This window comes from Larus michahellis, chromosome 1 (genome assembly GCF_964199755.1).
Source record: "Larus michahellis chromosome 1, bLarMic1.1, whole genome shotgun sequence".
In the NCBI taxonomy this organism is placed as follows: Eukaryota; Metazoa; Chordata; class Aves; order Charadriiformes; family Laridae; genus Larus; species Larus michahellis.
Genome location: NC_133896.1, coordinates 103,367,744 through 103,392,393, shown reverse-complemented (window position 1 = coordinate 103,392,393; position 24,650 = coordinate 103,367,744). Strand labels below are relative to the sequence as shown.

The 24,650-nt window shown below is 37.9% G+C and overlaps 1 protein-coding gene across 1 annotated transcript; it reads right to left on the bottom strand.

Moving 5' to 3' along the window:
- Nucleotides 1-1,550: 1,550 nt before the first annotated feature.
- On the bottom strand, nt 1,551-23,630 carry LOC141747386 (suppressor of tumorigenicity 14 protein-like). Its single transcript, XM_074597562.1, has 17 exons — nt 23,550-23,630; nt 23,051-23,219; nt 22,259-22,383; nt 21,272-21,339; nt 20,108-20,289; nt 19,973-20,011; nt 18,984-19,200; nt 16,265-16,401; nt 14,660-14,757; nt 13,521-13,633; nt 12,515-12,648; nt 9,061-9,168; nt 7,858-7,977; nt 7,041-7,224; nt 6,086-6,357; nt 4,334-4,470; nt 1,551-1,709 (listed from the first exon to the last, which is right to left on the bottom strand). Exons 1-17 carry the CDS (start codon nt 23,628-23,630, stop codon nt 1,551-1,553), a joined length of 2,343 nt encoding a protein of 780 aa, XP_074453663.1.
- Between the last annotated feature and the right edge of the window lie 1,020 nt (nt 23,631-24,650).

The following is a 24,650-nucleotide window of genomic DNA, read 5'->3' as shown; positions in this document are numbered from 1 at the left end:
TAAAATATAGGTTTCGAATATAGCTTATATAGTAAGTTTTACACAAGCGTTGAGGAGGTGGAATGTCCAGCACTAGCACAAGAAAGAAAGAAAGGAAAACCCCTATCAGTGTTAGATGCAGGAATCTCACTGCGTGAAAATTCCTCTGTTTTCCCCACATGCTGCAAAGGTGTTTCCAAAACTAAAATGGACCACATATTTATGTATAGTAGAATACAAGTGTGCTGTGTGGACAGCAATAACTGGTATTCAAACTGCCAGCTTCATTTTTTATTTTTTTTAATACATTAAAGGTGAAAGCTACACACTTCCAAACACTGAGCACAATTTAAAAACCATCTAGAAAGACCATCCAAAAAAGTATTTTATGAAACTGAATACCAGCATTCTTAAGTCCCATAAACTGCTTTGGAAACCTTAAATCAGCTAGATTTGGACTGATCAGCTCATCAGGAGATTATAATTACCAAAGCTAAATTTACTGCTAGGGTTAAATGAATGTGGCTGTCATTTCCTCTTCTACTTTCTTTGAGTACAAGGATGCATCCTACCACATAAATCCCTTTTCTTTTTATGTCCCTTTCAATGTCATGTGGCCATAGCCCAAGGTGAGATAGAAACCAAAAATCCTGACCCTGAAACTCTACTTGCTGCAGACCAAGGACAACAGGAAAAGCAGCGTGAACCCAGCAGAAGCACACTAAAATTCACAAAGCATCCCACAGCCAGAGCTGGGGAAATACGCTTGTAACGCATTGCAAACATCAGACCTTACAACTGAAATTATAAAAATAATATAAGAAAATATGAAAGTTTCTTTTTGTTTAAGTAATTAAAACTGAGTGTTTCTTTCCTCTTATTCAAACATCATCCCAAAGAATCTAAATGGTACTCTTCCAGTTCTTCAATGCAAATTTCTTGCATCCTAACATTTGTGAGCTATATATCTGATGTTTTTAGGAAAACACAGGATACAGCCCAAAAGCTAGCCCAGAAAGGAACAGTCGTGTAGTGGCAGCTTAACTAGAGAATGAATTAATCTCAACTTTGTAGACTATACTGATGACAGTATTTGTATTTTCAAGAAACATAAAATAATTATTTATGTTTAGAATCCTGTAACATCACTAAGGTAATAGACATGAGTCGAGTATATACAGGATGTGGCCATGAACATCCAGATATGCGTATGTGGAAACATATATATAGATAGCAAGGGAGATGGAAGGAGGAGAGAAGATTTGCAAAAGAGAGATTTGGGTCCATTTTTATTGCAAGTTCTAATCCATTTTATTTTGTTTTTAAGGCAGTACTGTTCCTTCTACTGGGGATAATGAAGATGAATCCATAAGGAATCTGAAGTATCTCTGAATCTGAACAGTTACTGCTAGGTGAGCAGCAAATTATAGTTTCTTCATTAAGAAAGTGCATTCTTTCACAAAGAAACAGTCAATGGCATTTTCATGTTATATCATCAGGGATGGACATGACAGACCACGGTAGGAAGCAGCTCTCATAAGGGAGATGATCTGCATTTTCTGCTTGGCACATCAGTTTATATTCTGACGAATCCAGTCATAAAGTGCCGTCACCTTAGTGTATACACCAGGACGATTGCGCCGAGCACATCCTTCACCCCAGCTCACAACGCCAGCAATGTACCACCTATTTCCCTTTCCTGTGCAGGCCAGGGGACCTCCAGAATCTCCCTGAAATGAAGGGAGTTCAGCCATTAGTGCACGCACACGCACACACATACGCACAGAGAGCACTGTAACAAAAGTTAAGTTATTTAAGGACAGTAAATACCTGCCCCTCTCTTTCTCAAATTACAATTTAATATTAGAATCTTAATTCTGAATAGAATGTACCCAGCTAGATGTCAAATTTATTCAATTTATTTTAACTTACGGAAGTAGCACACTAATCAATATAAAGCAATGGCAAGAAGAAGTTTAAAAAAATTACTCATTGCTAATGTCCCATTACAGGATTCATAAAGCAACCAATCACAGGCTGAATGGGGAGAGGAGAAGACAGGGATGGAAAGTGGGAATTCTGCTACCATTTGACCATAAATTTTTCACAGGTGGAAGGCAGAACTCTTATACTGTGTACTAAATAGGAACAGAATGATACCACACACCCCAACCAAAAAAAGAAAAAACAAATGCAAAACCAAAAAACAAAGCAGTCATCATTAAGTGTCATCAGCAGTTTCATCATCAAGACTGTGTCTGCATTCATAGAGGGAGAGGAAGGAACAAAGGCTAAGGAATATGTAAATAAGAACTGGCTTCTCAAAGGGAACATGCAGGTCTGTACACCAACTTCGAAAAGTAAAATCTCCCACTTAGTTCAGTTCACAGGATTAAAATGCATTTGGGCTCACAAATGCTTTGTGTCCTTCATTGTTTTAATCTTGTACACCTTCTGTGAACAGACCAGTTCACAGAACTCCGAGCAGTTATGAATTCAGCTCATCTCTGCAGCTGTTCCTTCTGCATAGAAGGCAGTCAGCAGCCTCCAAGTTGACCCTGGAGTTTGTTTGCTGCCCCCAGTTGGAGCTAAAACACGGAAGAGGTCAGAAGAAAGCCATGTACTGAGAAAAGAATAACAATAGAAAGCTTCCATCATCCAACCAAACAAAATTATCTAGTGATAAGAAGCCAGAACAGTTCTTCCTTTCTCTCAGGCTGCTGTCGTACTGACAATTTTGATAATCCAAGAGGCTGATCTCAGGGACTTGAGAAAGGAGGCTATATAGTCTGGTCTATTCTGAAAGACCGAAGCCAGTTCTGAAAGACCAAAGGGGCTGTATGCCAGTGGAGAGAGGAAGGATCCTAAAAAGAGGAACCAAGACCAAAGAACATCCTAGCGTGATAAGAAAATAAAGTCTGAAAGAGTAAACACTTTATTTCTCACTTAAGTATATCACATCATCTAAAGATGAAAAGTGTTTGGAAGCTTCGTGTAACCTGTGCAGTACAGGCACAGCTTACGTGTCCATGAAGAAATGAAAACAAATGAAGGAGGCTGGAACTGTAGTAAAATGGTTTCAGATGCTGTGGCAGTTTCCTGAAGTGCCAACAACATTCCTTTCTAGCACTGCAGAGGAAATATATTAGAGACAGAAAAGACAGAAAAAAAGCAAAGAACAGATAAAGAACTTAAAGGCCCAGAGGGCCAGCACAGTAGGACTCAAACACAGCACACCATGTTGGAAACTGGATTGGCCAGTATGGTATACAGCTGAATCAGTTAAAATGTCCATCAAGTTCAAGGGCATTTCTTAAGCATCACATTTTTTTGAGGAACATCAAGCCTCTAAAACAACATGTTTTGCAAAACAGTTCCAAGGTCTAAGGTCATACACAAACCGCACGTAAAGTTAACAATAATTAATTGAATTAGAGTTTAGAGACTGCAGGAAGATCCTGCAAACAGTCTATCCTGTATAAAGAAGTTTGACCCATTACAAGCTATAATCTTGCAAAAAATTATCCTATTACATTAAAATAGTAAAATATTACACAAAAATTCTATCAAATTACCACAGTCTAAAATCAGTAACACATTTCTCTCCCTTTACACAGTAACTGGTATAATAACCATATCTGTAATTTTGAAAGTGGATATTCGTCATAATAAGTTTAAATACTGATAAAGTACACAACCAGTCTAATAACTGAGGAGAAAAAAGGCAGAGTCAAGACAGCTGAAGTACGTCCGAAGAGCAGTTTCTGATTGTGCGTGCAAATAAACTAGGTCATATAATTTGTCATACCATGATGTAATCACAACTTGTAACTATACACATGAATGAACATTTGAAACTATTGAAACTAATTGAAATGAATTGCGACTGCATTTACCAAACCTAGCTTACCTTTGCCTTTTGTATTTCTTTGTAACAGTAACAATACATTACTCATCATACTCTTAGAGTATTTCATTAATCTCACACTCAGACATCAAAAAAGGAAAAAAAAAATCAATTAGAATAGCAAAAATCACAGGTGGCCCTTACTTTATTCCCTTTATCCTTACATCTCTGTTCTTTTATAGGAAACTTAACTGTTGAAGATGAAAAATAATTCTTTTTGACACAGTTTATCCCTTGTCTTTGCAAAATAACATTTCTCAAGAGATTCAGAGATTATCTATGCCAAATTTCCTTCCTTATTCTGGAGAGCCTTTAATTACCATGTTAAATTAACCGTTTGCTCAAGTCATTTCACTCTATTACTGAGGAAAAAACCCCAACAAATTGGAACAATTTTCCAATATAAACAAATATTCCTTTGTATTTTCTCTACAAGTTCCAGATTACCTGGCACGAATCAACGCCACCATTAAGATTCCCAGCACACAGCATACGCGATGTGATAAGATCATCATACAGCTTGTTGCAAACACTTTGGTTAATTATTCTCACTTGAGCTTCCTGCAGTGTTTTGGCAAGATGACCTAGAAAAAAATACAAATGGTATTGCAGAGTTTATGGTGGTATAGAAATACCACTTGTCAAAACAAAAGAGATTTGCTCTGAACTCAAAATCTACCCAGTTGATGGCAGGAGCGTCATTCCCCTCCCCTCAATTGCTGCCTGCCGCCAACTTCGAAAGCTGTTGTCTACGCTACTCTCTAGACATACAGGTCCCTATGCACCACCTTTCCATTTCCTTAGTCTTTATCCTTTTGAGCTTGTTCTGCCAGAAAGTAATAAAAAAGCAATGTAAATTATCAGTATAATACAGGCTACACACACTGGGACTAACTTTGAATGCCATTTCAAATTATGCCCAAAGCTTTTTGTTGTTATTTACACTATGTTTGTGCTCCAAATGTTGTCCAAATCCTATTAAATGAAATTTCTACACTCTCGTCCATCCTCTCACTTCTAGGGAAGGAGATGAGGAATGAAGCGGGGGGAGGGGGAGGAGAGGGGGTGGGGATGGGGGTTGGAAATGAAAAAAATCAAGCCTGTAAGTCACAAGCGATGCTGCTAAGAGTTTAATTCTGTACTGTAGTACCACAGCATTGGCATAATGTGTCATTATGAACTAAATATCCTCAGTCATGTTTTGACCCAACAGTGAACATAACCTTTTCAGTACCTGGATGATAAGAGGAAGTACTACTGGGATTTGGTTTGCTCATTTGACTCTGAGGGTGTGTTGGGAGTGAAACAGGTAAGATAAAAAAATACATTTGTTTTTTTTCACATGCCATTATATTGATTGTTAAATATTACCTACATAATTTTGTTACAAAGTAAGACTTTGTAAGAAGGTATCAATTGTAAAGCCATTACATTCATTAGGCTATTACGTTATAATCTAGATTTAAACCTTTTTTTTTAAAAAGCATATTAAGAAAGACAGAATTATCATAGCATATGGCTTTTGATCAAACATGAGGGATTATGTCTCAGGGCAATTGTGGGGACCGCTGCAAATGCTGAGGAGCAGACAAAGCCCGAGTTTCAAAGCTGGCTCCTCTTCAGTGCTGAGACAGGGCCAAGATCCCTTGGGCTCCCCCCGCAACCCCTCTCCAACTCTGCTTTTTTCCCACCTCCCCACTGCAGCATGCTACTCCAAGCCGTGCAAGCAGAACTCTTCATGGGGCACACATTAAATTGCCTCTGTTTAAGACAGACAAACTGAAAAAACCTCCACAATATTTTTGCAATTATTGCTGTTCATGGCTTCATATTGTCACACACAGTGGTAGAGACACTTTCTTTCTCTGCAATAATTGCTGTTTTCGCTACCTGTAAGATTGCTTATGACCTTTCACCAGATAAAATGAGCCATGAACATGAAAAGGGGCACATTTTTGTAAATCTGTGATAATTCGTTTTTCAATGGTCTGTGACTCCTAAGTATGTGTATTGGCACTTATCACCTGCCATCCTAGCAAATATTCAGAATTCACAGACTGTAGCTAAAGGGACATTTTCTAGTTTTTATAGACCTACTAAATAAAGCAAAGCATTTTCTCTTATGACTATAAATATTTTATTGTTAAAGTTTAAGATTAAGCCAAACTTGCAAGAAGTATATCCAGGAAATGAACATACTATTTTCTTTTATGGCTCCCCAGCCAGTTACATAGCAGACAGTTCCATAAACAAATACTCTAGAGGTGCTGGGTAAACAAATGGGCTGTACCAGCTCACTGAAGAATACAGGCGTCTCCATTTCCAACAGGGCAATGTCATAGTCTGAGACTGATTGGTCATACTGTGGGTGGACAATAATCCTTTTGATTGATCTCATAGCTACACGATTGCTCTTTTCATTAATAGTATGTAAGCCCATATATGCTCTCCATCCCGAAGGAACGGAGTATCTGTAAAGAGAATGTTTTTAGAACGTCCCATTGGAAAGTAATGCAGTGACAGTTCACTCTATTTTATCTATTTGTCAGTATTTGATGAAATTCATCAAACCCAAAGTGAATGGAGTAGAATACCACTTAGGACAAGAGATGCACTATAGTCGTGGTCTGTGCCTCCTAAAATATTAAATAATGGTTTTACTTACCGTTTTTAACAATAATAATTTCCTGAAGCTGTAAGACCAATTCCTTGCAATGTACCATGCTTTGGAAGTCAGAAAAATGTATTATTAAACTGTTTCCTCTTTGCCACATGCAGGAGGTATATCTTTTCAATTTACACTACCTAAACTGAACACTGGTGAGTTTTACATTCCACTTATCAATAAATAGCCCTTTTATTGGGAGAAAGGGACATATCTTCTACTCAGCAAATCCATGCCTTCTTAAAAAAAAGCAGTGTTTACACTAAATCTAACAAAACAGTGTGTTTTATCATGCAGGATTCACTGGCAATGGAGATGAAATAATTACTTCAGATACTTATGACTTTTGAAGCCATCAGAAAACAATATTGAGGGTTTATGTCACAGAGTTACTTGTCTAGACAAGGACTAGCTACTGCAGACTTTTGAAAGCAACACTGTAAGGTTATTAAACTGCAAATATTCTACGACAGTATAACTTCTTCATACCTCACAGAATCAGAATCCAGGAAGCAATGGGCAGCAGATATGAGCCACCGATTGGAAATAACAGTTGCGCCACATACATGGCCAAGCACTCCCATCTGTAAACTTGCTTGCCAAGGCCACTTTCCAGATCTTGCATCTTCACCTCCAACAATTCTGGTTTTCTTAAGCTGGTATCTTCCACAAGCTAATAGAAATAATTGAATAAAATAGTAACAAAAACCACAAGGTCATTCCACTTTGCTATGCTTAATACATAAACTTTTAGCCATATGCCTCAAAGCAGTTGGAAAAAAAGTATTTTCTTACTGTGCAATTGGTAAAAAGGGTACTTGCCCATTTTCACACAATGGGTAGATCAGGAATAAACCAATCATTGTCCATCCTCCCTTATAGCTTTCTAAAGAGGTTAGTAACTCAAAAAAAGACATTTAATCACAATTCTAAGCTGGGTTGTTTCCAAAAGTTCACTTGAATAAAATCTCATATCTTTTCCCGCCTTATATACCCAGCTCCTTGACTGCACTTCGTTCAGCTCAAACAAGCACTAAGACCTACCAGCTTATCCTGAAAGTGTGCATTGCTTGAAATAAGTCATCATAGACAGAATGGATCAGTGGATTTAAAATGAAGCAGTATGAAATTCAAGACAGACATTTTCATACAAATATTACCACAAGATTTCTTTTTTTTTTAAAATTCACAGCTGATGTGATCAATTCTTAATACAATAATGCTTGACCATAGCACAAACTCCTGACTCAGTTATTAGTCATTAACATAAAGTCATTAACTAATTTTTAAATAAATGTTACCACACCACAGTTCATTTCATCAGATCCATCTGCACAGTCTCTTTTCCCATCACACTCAGGATTTGGTTTCAGCAAGCATTTTCCATTGAGACATTTGTATGCAAAAGGGAAGCAACTTTTGTGGGCTGAAATAAGAGAGAGACGATAATGTCACATATTTGGGGTCAAATTATTAAACCAACTTGCATGTTCAACCTACTCAGTGGTAAAAGTTGTTCAAAGCTACACATTCCAGTCTGCTTGGAGTCATAGTCTGTAATGGTGTTAACTGGTCCCTCTATGCAGAGGGACAACGTTCCACTCCGATTAATGATCACACTGTAATGATCTCCACTGTCCATGAGGAAAAAGACAGAAGAGCCCCCAACTGTCCTCACTCCCATTTTACTTAACTCTAAACTGAGCAAGCTAGGCTTGTCAGATCTGTTGTTTTACTTTCACCAGCACTACTGACATCACAAATTATAAATCTTCACAGCAGATATCATCTAGAAGTCAACCTTTTTGTTTTTAAGTGAAAGTTGAGAAAATTGTGGAAGAGCTTTATACCTCCTTCCAGTAAATATTTGGCTAAGGACTATCACAGTTTACTGTGTCAGAATCCTGACAGAATCCACACAGCTCAGCAATAGGCTTCCATTAGTATCATTCTTATTAACAGTTGTTTACAGCGACCTCTAAACAGTGGTAGGGATTTTATGTCAACAAACAAGGACATACTCCTCGCTACCTCAAGGACCTAAAAGTCAAAGCAAGGTAAAAATTATAAAGGCAAAATGCAGCAAGTCACTAGGGAGACATTAGTAGCACCAGCAATGTCCATAACCATGGTGGATCTACAGTAAAGAGACCGTGCAGGTGGCAAAGGGCAAAAGTCCCAAAGCTATTATGTCTCTCTCCCTTACATTATTTGGTACTGATGTGGCATCAGTTGGGGAAAAAGTGCTGTTCTAACAGGATCACCAGCAAGTTGTGGTTAGGTCATCTAACTAAAATCACTGTTATCTTGGGTTATCCTTCGTTAATGTCTTGTCTAGACTCTTACAAGAACTAGTTAGACTCTGCATGTTTTGTTTTCACTGTTATGAAACTTGTGCTTTGTACTATGAAAAAATGTATAGAAATACTACATTTATCCATTAAAATAAGCATATTCCTGCTTCTGCCTTCCACCATCTTTTGGGAAATGGCTAAAAATATATACTTACAGCAGTTGTTTTCATCACTGTCCTCCCCACAGCTGTCATCATCTTTACAATTCTTATACTGATGCTTACAGTTCCCGTCGACACAGTTCAACCGTTCTGGATTACAACCTGAAGAAGGAAGATCTGTAAATGCTTTATCATCCAAATAGATGGCTAGCTGCCATGTGCTACACTCCCTACCAGAGATCACCTTGATGTTACTGTGCCATCTCTCTGCCAGACATTCATCTAGCTTGGTTTTGGTAACCTCCAGTGACAGCCAGCCTCCTTGTTGCATTGTCTTAACTTGTGCTGTGCTCTCTGCCCTTGGATTACCTTCTGATCACTGTTTCTGGCATCTCTTCATTGTTCCTATCTTTGATGTGCAGTGCCCAATCTGGATACAATACTCTAGCTGAAGCCTTCCCACTGGTGACTGGGAAGACCTTTTCAAACTCCTGTTTTACATCCTAGCCAGACACTTTAAAAAACCAACCAAACAAACAACAAAACAACTGACAAACACTAAACACACAGAGAAAATTGTATGACTTTGTGACTCTCAAGTCAGCTTTTGAGTCACTATCACCCCCCCAGACATTTTTCAGTAGAAAAGCAACTTAGGCAATCCACATGTGTATTTGATTACCTAAGTTCAGATATTGTCTTTATTGAATGGAATATACGTTTCTCCATTTCGTTCTCCAGCTTGTCAGGATCATTTATAAGTAAGTACATCCCTCTTTAATACATTCCTCTCTCTATTGTGTGGCACTTTTCCTATTTCATAAGCATCTCCTCTAATCCATCATTTAGATCACTTACTTACTTACAAAAATAATGAGATGTCCCATAACAGATACTGGCAGAATGACAACAAAAATATCCTTCCGTTTTGGTAATGAGACATTGGCAGCCATTCTCTGGGAACAGTTTTCTGTATTTTTTTCTTGCTGTGTTTCCTTTACTTACTGCTATGTTTGTCACACAAGAAAGCGTCAAAGTACAAATTCTCCTCTATTTATTCTCTCACAGGAGAGAACTAAAACAAAATAAACAACTCCATGCTGGTTTTTAATATCTTTTTCACCGTTTACAAATAGTTTACTTTGACTATTTATTGTTTAATTTTTTATTTTTTGAAGCTTAACTTGTAAACATTGGTGTAAAATTCCCTTCTTGTTTTTGTTTTTTCTGTTCTCCCGCTCTTTAAAGAGGTGCATTACACAGCCTCTTCTCCAGACTTTTAGATCTTCACTCACATCCTTCATGTGATCTTAGACAGCCACCAATATTTTAGAAATCATTTCAGCTAGTCTCTAAAATACCTGGAGCAAATTGTTTACAGTAGAACAGAAACAAGAAATAATTCCCCTACCACAATCTAATTCATCGCTACCATCTGAGCAGCCTTTCCAGCCTTCAGGCTGATTGCTTGAAGGAACGCATGTTCCTTCTGTACATCTAAGGACAAGCTAGAAAAATATTAAATTAATGGCACTAGAAATGCTGTTACAGTCTAAATGCATTAACACAGGACTGTACCATGAAGAAATATTAAAATGGCTATTAAAAATGAAAGCTAGTGCCATTTATAAACTAAATTGAATGTTAAAAAAGGAAATGCTATCTTACTTGGCATAATCTGCCAAATATTTTTGTCAAGCAATCTGAATAAAATAAATCAGTGTTCACCTAAATGGACTTTGAAAATTAAATTCATATTCACTGCCTCAATCTGAGGGTTGAAAGTGATTCAGCACACATGCATAATTACTACTGATAGCAAACACCTCTTTGTTAAGGCAATGCATTTTTTACACAGGAGCATTCTCCTTAGTACTAGAAATACAAATTTCCTGACATTAAAATGTTGTAGAAATTCATCTCTGTGCTACGCCATTCCAACTTCATGTCTGATATGAATAAGTGCTTTATCTAGCAATTTCATTATGAACAGCCTTTCACCAAGGATTTCTTTCACTTAAACTAACAATTAGTATTGATGCTAAGGGCTTTCTTTGCAATATGTCAAAAATACGTGTTCTCTTCCACTTTTTCAGATGTGCCAGCAAAAAAAAAAAAGGAAAAAAAAAAAAAGATGATATGAAAAAAAAGGATGATATGAAAATCTCCCCTTTCTGCCCAGGTTGAGTCAACTTAAACTTTTTTTCCCCTCCAGCACCACAGGCAAACACTTTTTTCCCCCTCTAGCACCACAGGCAAACTAACAGCTAAATCAGACTGAAGGACCAAACACATTTGCCCAACATTATTTTATCAATTCCAATCTGGAGTTATTTAGTCCTCTTCACTGCCTTGCATATGATGCTGGTGGGAGGAAAGCATACACTATGCATCTAGCACTAGCTCAAATCGGGAGTCTCTCTGTGTTCACTTCACCATTCCCTGAAGTTGTTCAGCTGATGGCCGGCATTGGCTTTCCAGGTCAACTCAGAGCAGTGTCTGAGACTTTCAATAACCTTGCTTTGGTAGGCTCCCAGCAATGGGAAGAAGCTAATCTGAGGCGGGTGGCTGCAGGTACTAAAGATGTGGGAGATAATGAATATTCCCCACCCCTCACCCCCTCTCACTATTGCTACAGGCAAGGCTGTCGTGGAAAACCAGTGCTCTCAATACATTCTGCTCCCTCAGATAGCCCTCCACAAATGTCTTTACTTTATCAACTTGATACTGACGCATCACACCTAAGCCACCCCTCCTGGTGAGTCTTAATACAGATCCTTAAGATTGTGACTTAAGATTGAATGACTTTGAGCCACCTGCTGGCTAGAAACTGAGCAGAGCACACAGAAAGTAAAGACTTGTACACGCAATAAAGACTGGGGATTTTCTCTGTAGAAAAAAAGTATTCTGAGGCTTTGACTTGTCTCTGAACCATTTTTGAGTAACTGTAGCACACATTATAGTTTGTAACTTTTTCCAGTAGAAAGAGACACACATCGGTGGAAAAATAAATCCCTGAGTTCTATAGAATGACTGACCACAAAATCCAACACTTATTTCTAATGAAAGGCACAAAGCAAGAATCTATAGCAGAGATCTTAATACATAAATACTCTAAGTCTTACAGAACCACGCTCGGTCGAGACAACTCCTGTTGGCAGAATAGTCATGCTTACAGGCTCTCTGTTATATTATTTTCATGTTACTGCTTGGGTATTTTAAGATGTTAGCAAAGTGCCAAATAATTAGATCTACAGAAACTGGGAAATTTTACTTCTACTTCCCATTTTACAGAAGTGTTATTAAGAAAATAAGTGCTAGCTTCTAAAAGTATCTTTTATCTACTTTTATACATCTATATGTTCAATTAAATACATAATACATTAAACATTCATCTCTTGCAATTAGGTTAAGAAAAAGGAAGTTCAACTTGTATGTTGCTGGTCTGTCAAGCATGGTTTCTCAAAGGTTTCTCCTTAAAAATTAAAGTATGTGCTTATTCACTTACGGTCTGTGTGACTGAAGGCTTTGTATTCAATATAAAACCCTCTGTGGGTGACCAGTTCATCGGAATGGAAGTTGATTGTGACAGAATAGCCATATTCTCTGTTTCTGTTGTTTTCTGAAAGAGCTTTACAGTATCTAGCAAGGCAAAAGTGAGAATAATTAATTTCTAACCAAACTGACCACCTCCATCCAGCTACCTCTCCTTTTACTGAAGGGTACCAATGCCAAAAAGCTTTAAAACAACACAATAAAGATCATATATTTTTTTAGTGTTAAAACAGCCCAACAGAAGTATTAGAAACACTATTGACTAATGCGTTCCACTCCACAACTTTTCTGGGAGTAGCAGACTTTGAAACAAAATACAGCAAGATAATCAATGTCAGAATTATTCCTTATAATACAAACCACTTCTAAGCATGCTTGATTTCAGATTTCCCATTTAGGTTTGCAAACTCAAAAGGCTACAAATCCAGTAATGGGATCACACAGGCAAACCCAACAGCTGCTGCCAGTTTAAATCCACTCCTTCCAAGAGACAAATCACTTTGAATAATGTTTTGGGTTTTTAAGCACATCTATTGCAATTTGTGTTATTTACGGAAAACAATTACAATCACTGAAGAGTAAGTGATATAGAAAATGAAACTTCAGATGACATAAGCTCTTCACCCATGTCAAAGTGATTGCTAGGAATTTACAGTTCAACTGCAACTGCATAAAATCCTGCAGTTTTCTATATCATTGCTCTTAAGGGGAATAACAGAGTAAGTAAAAGCCTAACTCTGTAGAAAAAGCAGGATGCTGAAATTAACGTAATGACAAGTGTTCGGTATTAGGGCAGTATTAAGAACACCATTCTGTCGAAATTCAGTGGAAGCATGCCAATTCTTGTTGAAAGGTATCTTTCTGCACTGGAAGTGGCAAGATGCTTTTTTCTTAAGCACAGTATGTTACGCAGAACATCAAAGTGCAAATTAATGTCAGAAAATAGTGTATTTACTCACCTAACCCCATCGATTTCTAACCAGTCTTTATCACATTTACTGGACCCTGGAGACTTCTCTTGAATTTGTATTACGAGGATTTTTAATGAGAGCTTGTAGCCAGGCAATGGTGCCTAAAAATAAAAGGATAAATATCCTGACAGATACATCCACAAAATGAAAAGGCCTGTGCTTTTAAGATGGTAAATCTTGTTATACTTATTATCAGATAGTATACTGCAAAATACTGCACTTTTTATCATGCAAATCAGCACCTTTGAAGAACCAAAGAAAACGCTATTTTAAACATGTATAGAAAAGTTTTTAGGCCCAACTTTGGCCATACTGTGCCAGATAAAGTAGTGTAAGCCTTCCTGCAGCCAGCACAAAGCAATGTATCCGAGGTTCATGCTATATTTGTACTGCCACACGTTCCAGTAGGTTATGTTAGTTTAAGACATCTGTGGTAGCCAGTAGGCACTCAACTGCATTAGTTATGCATCTGTTTTAGAAAGCCTTTTTCTTCCCTTTCTTGCACATAGATGAGAGTTTTATGCTACAAGCTGCTAATAATTTTCACTGAGCAGGTGAAAGGTAGTGACTGTTACAAGCTAAAAGACATGAAGAACCTCCTATTCCAGGGAAAGCCAAAAAAGTAGTGAAATGCTTAATGGAGCAACAGCTAAACACACCAGGAAGTTGGTGGGAATCATGAGCAGATTCTAAGTCCTGCCAAAGGGCTTGCTGGAATTCCAGAGCTGAATTTCTGAGCCAGAGAAGGTCCTGTTTGCAGAATTCAGGGAAATACAGGGAAATCCATCATATGAGGCATGATTTACATAACCATTTTTTCTTTCTGACATAGAAGCAAAGCCTTGATTATTAGCAATTTGCTCTGTCTGTTAGGATTTGTCATCTTATCCGCCACCTTGTTTCTGTCATGATTAATAACCTTTTGGAAGCTGGCAATGTTTCCTTCCCACAGCTGACACTTTTACATAGATCAGGAAAGAAAAGGGTGCCTGAGAAGAAGTTAGGTGCAGTGGTATCAGTCTGGTTTTCCCTTAATTTCACCCACATTGAAAGCCATTTCTCCCAATTTTATGTCTAAATCACATAAAGCAAAGTCATCACTACTCAGAAGAGTTCCCAACACTTACTCTGATGATCCAGCTGCAGTCAATGTTTGGTGGGTAGTAACTTGGGTAATAAGGGGAACTCAGTGTCCCGTTCCAGGAAATATAATGACCACCACACACTGGGAGAGAAATATATCAGCAAGGAACACAGTTATCTCAGCTGGGCTAAAGTGCAGAGCCTACTTCATTTGCTAGGACTCTTTCCTACGTACAGAGTTAGAAGAATGAGTTGTGGCCATATTAAACTCAGGTTTTGCCTATATTAACAGAAAATCATGTAACTTCCACCTCCCCATCTCTCTGAATTTCTCCTATTTTTGGATCAAATCGCAATTAAAGGACAGGCACAAAACACCTCTGACTGGAGTTTTTTTTTTTAAAATGTTCTTTGATGGTTAAGCAGAAGAAGCAATTAAATGCGGACAAAACAGACTTCTCCCTTCCAATTTACTGCTGAACTTCCTGTAGACATTTTCAAAAATTAAAAAGCAATCAGCCCAACGAAGTGAAACCTCTGATTAATTTAATGTAAACCAGGAAGTTTGTGTGCCAGTTCTCAGTCTGAGAATTCATGTCACATTTGAACAATATCTATGAGGTTTTATTTCCTACCAAGGACTCTCCTAGATATCCAGTCCTTAGTGCTTTTGGATTCCTTTAGGTAACATAGTGAATGCAAATATGATTATAACAGAAATCAAGACAATTTTGAAAATAGCAAAATTTTGTGGCAAAACCTGGGCTAGACGTAATTTGGAGTGCCCATCTTCAGAACAATGAAGCGATTCTAATTTATAATGTTCATGGGATGAGAGTATTTGCTTAAGCAGCATCCACAGAAACAAAAGCTGAAATGCGCAAGCTTTGGAGAAGTTTATCACAAGCTCTATGATTTATTCCACAAGTTAAAAAAATAGTCCTATGCTTAATTTTCAAAATTCTTTCACTTAGACCTCACCAAATAACTGTGGCTAAGCTTTCACTTGCAAAACCCCTATATCTCCTGTAAAATACTATGGTTTATCATTATTCAAAATATTTCACTAATCATCCAGAACTCATGCAAAATTCATAGTATTGCATAGGTTTGGAATATACTTCATGGGTCTTGAACACACTGTTCTTATACAGTTAACTACATGGAACAGTGCTTTCAGAAAAGGATCAAAGACATATTAGAACTAAGTGTTTGCTCTTGTTTTCCATTTTCATTAAACATGCATTCCCAGAGCCGGGATAGATTGCCAAAAATTATAAAAGTGCTGCTCTGCCACTGGGGCTATCTAGCTTTGGCTAGACATAGAGTGCCTGTAGTGCTATCTGGCTGGCTGCTCTGCTACCATTGCTCATGAATAACAGTGCTACCTGTGTAGTAAGAGTAATCTCTGGGAAAGATGACTTGGGTAGTAATCAGGAAGACAAAAAATCTCCCAGACCAAAGGATTTTCTCTATTCTTTGCTCAGTTCTCAGCCATTTTCTTTTAAGTGGATCAGAATGACAATTCCCTGAGTCATATGCCAACATCGCCTCCCCCTAGATACATTCAGGCAGTATCAACTTTTTTTAGAGGCAACAAGAGGAATAGGTGTGCTTACGTCAGATGGCTGTTTCTAGTAATTACTTACTGATTTTAGGAATGGCTTGAAAGTGAGCTTTTAATATGTTGCTTTCTCCTCTTCGGTCCAGCGAGAAGGTAAGCAACATTACATTACTTGACGAAGTTAAACGTACAACAGGAGTCCAGGCCCCAGGTCCACACCATCTGAAATATGGCAAAGATTACATTAAAAAAACATTTCCCGCATTCCAGTCATCTTTGCTGAGAAACTGGGCAGAAATAACACTGATCTGGTCATCTGTGTTTCAGAAATATTCCCCTGACTACCACTTCCCTTTTATTCTTCCACCCAGTTGACACTACACAAGATGCTCGAGTTTCCTAGCACCGAGGCTGAGTCACTCAGGGTGAAGATCACAGATATTCTTGCCTAACAGGTGCCCTGGAGTTTTCAGACCTGTAGAAGCATCAGGAAGGCAGTACCAGGTTATGTTACTTCAGTAGCGATAGTGGTACTGAGTAGTAGAGGGTAGCACTGAAAAGGCAACAAGTGCCAGTCCAGCAGTGTTGTGCAGCACCAACACAACAGAAAACAAACCCAAAGCTTTTCCAATCTATTAACATTCGGCTTGGTTTCACGTCACAAAAGCTGTCACACAAGATGTGGAGTGCCATGCATGGCAACTGTTTCTTATTATTGTCTTCCATTTGTTTAAATAATGAGGAGTTAATTTATATCTTGAAGCTTGAATACTTACTATCGCTTGTAATTTGAGACGCTATTTCTTGCATCTGTAAATTTGCTCTTTATCCCATTTTGAAATACGCAGCATATTTTGGATTTCTTTTCATTAATTCACAACTTTGTGTGAAAAATTTCTAACACCTTTCTCTTTTTCTATGCACAGCAAATGAAAACAATTAAGATCAGACCTCACAGTAAGAGAGTATTTCCATCATACCCCTGCATCAAGTTCTTTGACTTGTCACTGAGATCCAGAGTAACAGCATTAAAATCAAATTTTTAAACCTTAAACTGAAAGTAGTCCTCTTCTGCTTTTAGCCGGCTATTTCCTGCACCCATTTCAATGGATCTGTGGTTTGCTTCTCTTCTGTAGACATTATTAAATCTTCTTTATCATAATATCTGTCAAATCCTTTATATAATGAACAATTTGAGTCCCCTTCACACTGCCACGTGGAAATCTTTCAGCATCTTAATCTTCTTGATATTCTACCTTGTCAACAGCCTGGCTTATCTTCTAGCTGTGCTTTTTGTCACAGTATCATCAGAAAGGCAAGGCAGGCACATATGAGAAGAGTTGTTCACGACATGCCTACTTTTACAGTACACCTCGCAATCTCAGCTCACTCACTCTAGTATTTGTCTCTGAACAGCTGTATTACTGCAGTTTACAGAAACTGGTGAGAATCATTTTAATCACCACGTGTGATCCTGGACCTGGACATCAGGGAATAATGGCTATAATACAATTCCTGGCTGTCATGGATATCATGCATCTGTCCTAAGTATGAGACTAGCTGCTTTTAGCTTAAGTAGAAAACTGATAGACACATGCGAAAAGACACATTTGCTAGGCTGGCAATAAAAGTAACCAAAAAAAGTCAACTTTCTGGAGGCACCATAGGGCTTTTATGATCATTTCAGTCACCAAACTGTTCCAGTTCTTTGATAGCCGGACATCAATGCACATTCGTGAACTTGGTCTTAACTTAATGCATTGATGTTCTCTGAACATGTTATATCTTACACATGTGTTTGTTGATTTTGCTAGCTTCCTGTTTCTTTCATGCATGTCGCTGACTCTACATTTCTGGTTCTTAAAAAGCTGAACCATCGCTAATAATGCACAATGGACTAACAGTCCTGGCAATAACCCATAATCAGCAGCAGAGCAGATGTAGTCCAGCATCAGGAATGGGATTCTCCATGTTATGCTACAATCTGAGTCTAACTCCTTACAAAAACACTGTGTTCACTCCACTCCTGGCCTTCCGACAGTCTGCCAATAATGGCAAGCTCCTCTGGCTTGTTGCATAAGGAAGAGAAGTATGTTAACAGAGATGAAGAGGACCACCTACTCATTTCAAGTAGTAAAATCACTATTAAATAGATGTGTTTCAGACACTGCCAACTGAATCTGCATGCTCAGCTAGTCTCTTCCTAAAAGTTCTTTAAAAAAAAAAAATAATTCCCCTGTTGAAACCATCCATCCGCAGATTCTTGTTTGTTTATTTTGTTAATAAAACAAGTTCATGGTGGATAACATGTCCACACATGAAATTTGGCTCTGGAAAGTGGGAGCAGTGTGGCCACTGAAGGTTACGAGATCATCTGTTCTCATTTATGCAAATGGACTACACAGTGACTCCGGGGCTGGAGCCTTCCATACACACAAACCCCTGTTATGAACAGGGATTTGTTTGTGACTGGACTGTTATAAAACACGTGTTTTCTAAAAGTAATAGAATACAATACTCTAAAAAAGTTAAAGTCTGTATCTTTTTGAGTTGTGACAGTAAATGCATGAAATCGAAACCAGTAGAAATTAGTCATAATGTAGAACAAAACCCACAAGAATTTATAATTCATTGAGGGGGGAGAATAATATGGAAGAATTTTTTATAGCCTTACACAAGATTTTTAATTAAGTTGTATTTATAATCTTACATTTTGGAAGCCGTTTTGATATCATTTTGATATTGTGACAGCTTGAGAGTTTCTGTACAGCTCAATAAAACATCTTTGTTCTGTACTATCATACCTTGTAATGATCTTGTTCTGCAGAGGAAGAAGGAAATCATATGCTGATAAGTGGTGTGATGCACAGCTCTCTGGAGTGACACCATGCAAAGTGATAACTACCAGTCTCACCACATAGTTAGAAGGAACTCGCAGCCTCCATTGATAAAAAGACTTTTTGGGATTCATCAGAGTTAGAGTCCTGTTGTTGCCTGGCTTGGCATACAGGTCAAAGGATACTGCTAATACAAAAGAAGCTAGATCAGTGGCTGAAAAACTGTTAAGTTGAAAGATAAATTAAGTTATTGGATAAAATTTCAGAAGAGGTGGCAATAATCGCCTACCCGCACTTCTTGACTATTCTGATCTCCTCTTCCCTTACTTTTACAACTTTGTTCCCTTTTCCCTGCCAGGCTGCATCATATTCTCCTCTTGCTCTAGCCGAGAAAGCGCAGCACCTCACCACCATCAGCTCATCATACACTCAGCAAGCAGGAGGGGACTTGGCTGCAGCTACTACCATCTCTGCTTGAAACCTACTGCTTCCTTTGCCATTTTCTCTTCGCCCCTCTCCATGCAATGAGAACACTAAGAATATGACACCAATCTTGACGTGTGCTTGATATGGAGAAACGAGGCAAAGAGAATTAAAGGTCTACAGTATTTGGCTGATCACAAACTCTGAATAACCAAAATTATCTCGTCACAAGACAAATGAATGATGTCTAATTTTATATATTAGCTTTTTAAAAGATGCCAAGAAAAGGAGCCACAGCTCATTGCAGTTCAGTGGGATCTATTGAATTTCAACCGTTCTAGTCAGAACACCAGAATAAAAGCTGTGAGACATTTTAATCTCAGCCTTTATTTGAAGCACAGGCCACAGAGGTTCCCAGTCTGGTTTAGTTCATAGGCCCTACAGATAAAAGAATAACTGGGAAACTGTCATTTTTATGTTACAGGATTTTTTTTCCCCCATAGTGATATTAATTAGGCTTGAAGAATAATTACCTGATTTTAGCATCACATCATATTCTGTGGAATCTGAAACTGAAATTTAATAACTATCAGCTACACAAGCCAAAGAAACAAACTTGAGAGAGAAAAAAAGGCAGAATAAGTATTAAATGACAGGTACATTGTTACCAAAAAGCTCCATTGTAATGAGATCAAAATCTTCCTCCCCAGAAGAATTGAACAGCTGAGCTGCTTGTTTACTACTGATTTTTTTTTGTTCCACTGGGGTTAATTTTTTAAGAGAAGCAACCATATCTTGTGGTGCCCAGAATGTATTCCAGTAGTAAGCTCGAAGTCCAGACTCTCCTTCGCTGTGGAGGGAAAAAAATGCCTGATAAGTGCAATCTAATTATTATTTTGGACATGCTTTCCACTGGTCTGCATTTTTGGCTTTCACAGTTCCATAGACAGTTGAATTGCTATGCAAAAAGTTGAAGCTGAATACAAGGCAAAAAGCTCTCTTGTTTAACAATTGCTTTTTCTATACCATAGAAATACTTCAAAAATATGCTGCTTAAAGAGTAACACACGGAGGCTGAAAACTACACCACGCAGGAAATCCTTGCAATCATTCTTACAGAACTGGATGTTTCCATCCCTGCTGCATAATTATACACTTTTAAGACCATATTACATTTCTAGACACATTTTCCTCAACTTTTTTAATTGAGTCTCACACCATATGACAATATAATTTTATGCCCATACCTTGATACAACATTTCACACAATTCTTGTTAAAATAAATATCGTGTATGTGTGCATACATAAAGTATTACTTAAGTGATTTAAAGAGACAGTCAATCAATCACACTCTTCCTTTCAAAATGGCCTATGGACTGACCATCCAGAACTTTTGAAAGCCTATCAGGATAGTAGTAGCCATCTGCTCAATGTATTTACAGGAGCTTTGCCCAAAATTATACCTTTAAGTTTTGTCTTGAGAAGTTAGAAAGGAACTACATCCAAACTGACAAAACCAAATTAAGATTCTGCAAGTGGCAGAGAAAAAACCCTGCTAAACTGCAATTTCAAAAATCAAAAGTAGGTGAATAGACTACAGAGCAATCTGTAAACCAAGCCACAATTAATCAAACTTAATTTTTCTCAACAGTTCTACAGGGCATGACAGAAATTACACGATTAGATTAGCTCTGAGCTCAAATACCTAAGTGCATTTCTGCATTTTTAATTCCCTGTTATAGACATCTGCATATTCTCCCATACAACTAAATTAAAATGTATGAAAAAAGGTAAGAAAGACAAACACAACAATATCTGGGATGGTACCTACCTGAAAGCAACCACTACAGACTTCAAGTAATACTTTCCCAAGGAGGAAGACTCATATGTTTCTGCAAACTGACAGTTAAACCATGGCAAAAGAAAATGTAAAGCATTACATTTTAGTGTCAATATCTCTTTAATGTCATTCTCTTATGCTAGAAAGTATTTGTCTTTTTCTTCCTTTCCTCTTCCTCACCCTCCCATGTTAGAAGCACTATCCATCATTTCCACAAAACATATCAAATAAGGATCATACATGTGCATTCATTTCCACTCAAAAAAAATAAAATTACTTTTAAGTCACATCACATTTCAAGACCATTAAGATAGCTCTTAATTAGCCACAAAAAAAGAAAACTTTATGAATACATTTACATTTTTGTGTCAGTTTTTAAATTGCTGGCATACAATCTCGACATGAGCAACTTGTATTGGCTGTGCACAAAGCAGCTTTGAGACACTAGATTAGCTCTTCTGGGAAATACAGGCTAACAGAGAACTGCTTTGTGTTTAAGATTGCTGTTCACATGTGCCCAGGAAACAGTATTGATCTCACAAATAGGAACTCAAATAAGAAGTGCAAGAAAGCAAGCATTGTTGTGGGGGATAGGGGAAACCAAAACAAAACGTTAAGCATTGAATTGGAGCTATAACTAAAAGAAAATCAATGAGAAAAATGTAACAAGGAAGAGCGTTTGAGTAAAGTAAAACAAAATAAAACAAAAAAACACGCTCCAAATTCCTTTAAGAAGAAAAATTTACCCATAACGTTGAAACCCACAGGTTTTGTTACCTAGAAAACATTGGCTTTACTGAGAGACACACAGCCCTGGTTACCTAGCTACATGCCTAAAGATGTACACCGCCAAGCCACTTGCTAGGTTTAAACTTACTACTTTGAAAGAAAAAAAATTGTGACTAACTGGAGTTTTCTCCTCATTCCCAGTCTCATTGTGTAATAAATATATATTGCTATAGTTATGTGGGAACTTACATAATTTTGGATTGCTTCTGCTTGCAGGAGGAATTTCTGTGACTTTGGATCATTTAAGTCATTTGTGTAAGTCAAATTAGGAATTTCTACACTTCCACCAATATAAATAAAGGAGAAAGCTGGAGCTGAGAAAAAAGGGTTAAACAAATTAGCACACCTAATAACATTACAGAAAAGCTTCCAGAACAAGAGGTTTGCAGAGGCACATATTTGTCCTTGGTATCTGTAGGTATTAGTTCTTAAGAGAAACATGCAGTAATAGTCAGAGCACTGAGTCAATCCCATTGACAAAATAATGCCTAGGAGGACAGAAGGGGAATGAAGTACATGTTCAGGCAAGCATTTCTACTAGGAAGCTTAATTGTTAAACTTCAATTTTTTGCAGCATTATACTCTTGAAGAGATAATGTTTTAATGGCTATGTGTTGAGGTCTGGGAAGGAGTGTACCTAAGTTAGGTAGCCATTCTGTTTTGAAAAAGTGAATAGAAGATACACAGTTAATTCCTATAGGTTCTTGGGAAAGATGACAATTATAGTAACGATGGCATTCATGAGCAGAGACAAAAAATTTAGAGATAAAATACATACCTTCGTTATTCTTGTGCAACTACCAACTGCAAACTATTGTGCACTTTGTTTCTTTAGCAAAGACATTAAGGAGAAGGGAAAGTCAGTAGTTTATACACACATTACATGCTTAGCTGCTTAGTGCAGAACTTTTCAGGTTAATCATTCCCACAGTGGGAAAAAAACCCCATCCCATCCAGACCACGCTGGAGAGTTACACTTACAGAATGAATAATGCAGGACTAGGACGATTACTGTAACTATTAAAGAAACTATAGGTAATGTTCCTAGAAGCCATCTCCTCCAGAAACACAGCCTCATCCATTTGAAGAAACAGCACTTCTGACACAAGCCTTCTCGGTAGGATGGGCAGTAGCGAATATGCGGACTTTCCTAGAGAAAGACACAGGAAGGCATCAATTAGTAAGACAGCACAAGAAGAGCTATTGTACCATATTTTAGTATATTTACCCTGTTAATTTTTGAGGAGGTTTCAATTGAGATAATATCTTTCATGCTATGAAAGACAGGTGACGTCAGCTATGTCACATATGAAACCCAAATATTTGCGACGCACTTCAAGCTATGCAAGTGGGGGGAAAGATTGCTATCGCTTTGGTTAGGAACAGTTTGCATAGGAAGAACAGAGGTCAATACACAGCATGGTGGGCAGAGAGATCATTTACTGTGTTCCTGCTGTGAAGCTTAGCTGGTGTCTCTTACCTGCCTTGCAGCCTGCTCAGAGTCATATGGAGCTGGTATGGTGTACACAGAAACCCGGCTGGAGGGGAAAGCCCGTATCATGATGCCTTGACAAACGCCTTCTGACAATCCTAATAACAAAGTCCTAAATGAACTTCGTTTCTAAAACACAACCCAGAATAGCCTACTGCTCTCCCCGCCACGCACACCAGGCTTCTCTCATTTCGCTTTTGCCATGCTGCTTGAAGCTGGAGCCAGCTGATCTGCAATCAAAGAAGGTGGGCAGAAAAAGTTACCGTCACTGTAACTCTTTGTTTCCCTAACTGGCTAAGTAGGATATGGATCCCATCATTTGAAAACAGATCAGTTACCCTCTTCTTTCAGAAATACATGAATAGGAGATAATTTACGACACCAAGCAAAGGACATGCAAACAGTTTGCAGGTAAAACGTCCCAGAGCAAGGCAAATGAAGCAACTTCTAATGAATACCTGCTGGAATCCACAGAAACATTTGTTAGAGAGAAGAAATGCACAATTCTACAGACCACCTGAATTTTCCAGCCTCAAACCGGTACCACAAAATAAACATAATTGCAAAGCAATTCACTTTCACATTTCCTGTTCAGAATTAAAGCACTTTTAAGTCATCAAGCCAACAAGTTCTGCTTGTAAAATAAGAAAACCAAGGATGTGTGTGGGGAAATAACATTTTATACATGGGAAGGGAGAGAAAGAGAATATGCATGTGCACAAAGAACAAAACACGGAAAAACAAAACAGGCCCAAGAAACCTCAGCTCCAGAAAACAGAAAGAGAACAAAAAAAACGCCAACACTGATCACAGGGAGACTACAAAAGGGATTAATTGGAAGGCAATCCTCACAGCTCAGGATGCAAACTACGACTGTAGACAGGCTGCTTTGTTCTAGTCCTCTTTTTTTCAACAGCCTATCTCCGCTACACACACAACCTGCTGGTTGACGGATACTTTATCCCCCTCCTTCATGGAAGAGAAACCCACAGAAAAAGCCTAGAGGAAATAAAACCTCTTTTTCTTCATCTCTAAAAATTATATCAAGATTTTTTTAAAACTATATACAGTCAGAGAACCTAATTCCAT

Excerpts from the sequence above, each read along its gene's own strand:
- LOC141747386 (XM_074597562.1), bottom strand. The coding sequence starts at position 23,630 with ATGATACGGGCTTTCCCCTCCAGCCGGGTTTCTGTGTACACCATACCA. Across the intron at positions 20,012-20,107 it reads CATTACAATGGAGCTTTTTG|TTTCAGATTCCACAGAATAT; the intron begins GTAACAATGTAC and ends ATTAAATTTCAG. Across the intron at positions 1,710-4,333 it reads GTGGCGTTGATTCGTGCCAG|GGAGATTCTGGAGGTCCCCT; the intron begins GTAATCTGGAAC and ends CCTTCATTTCAG.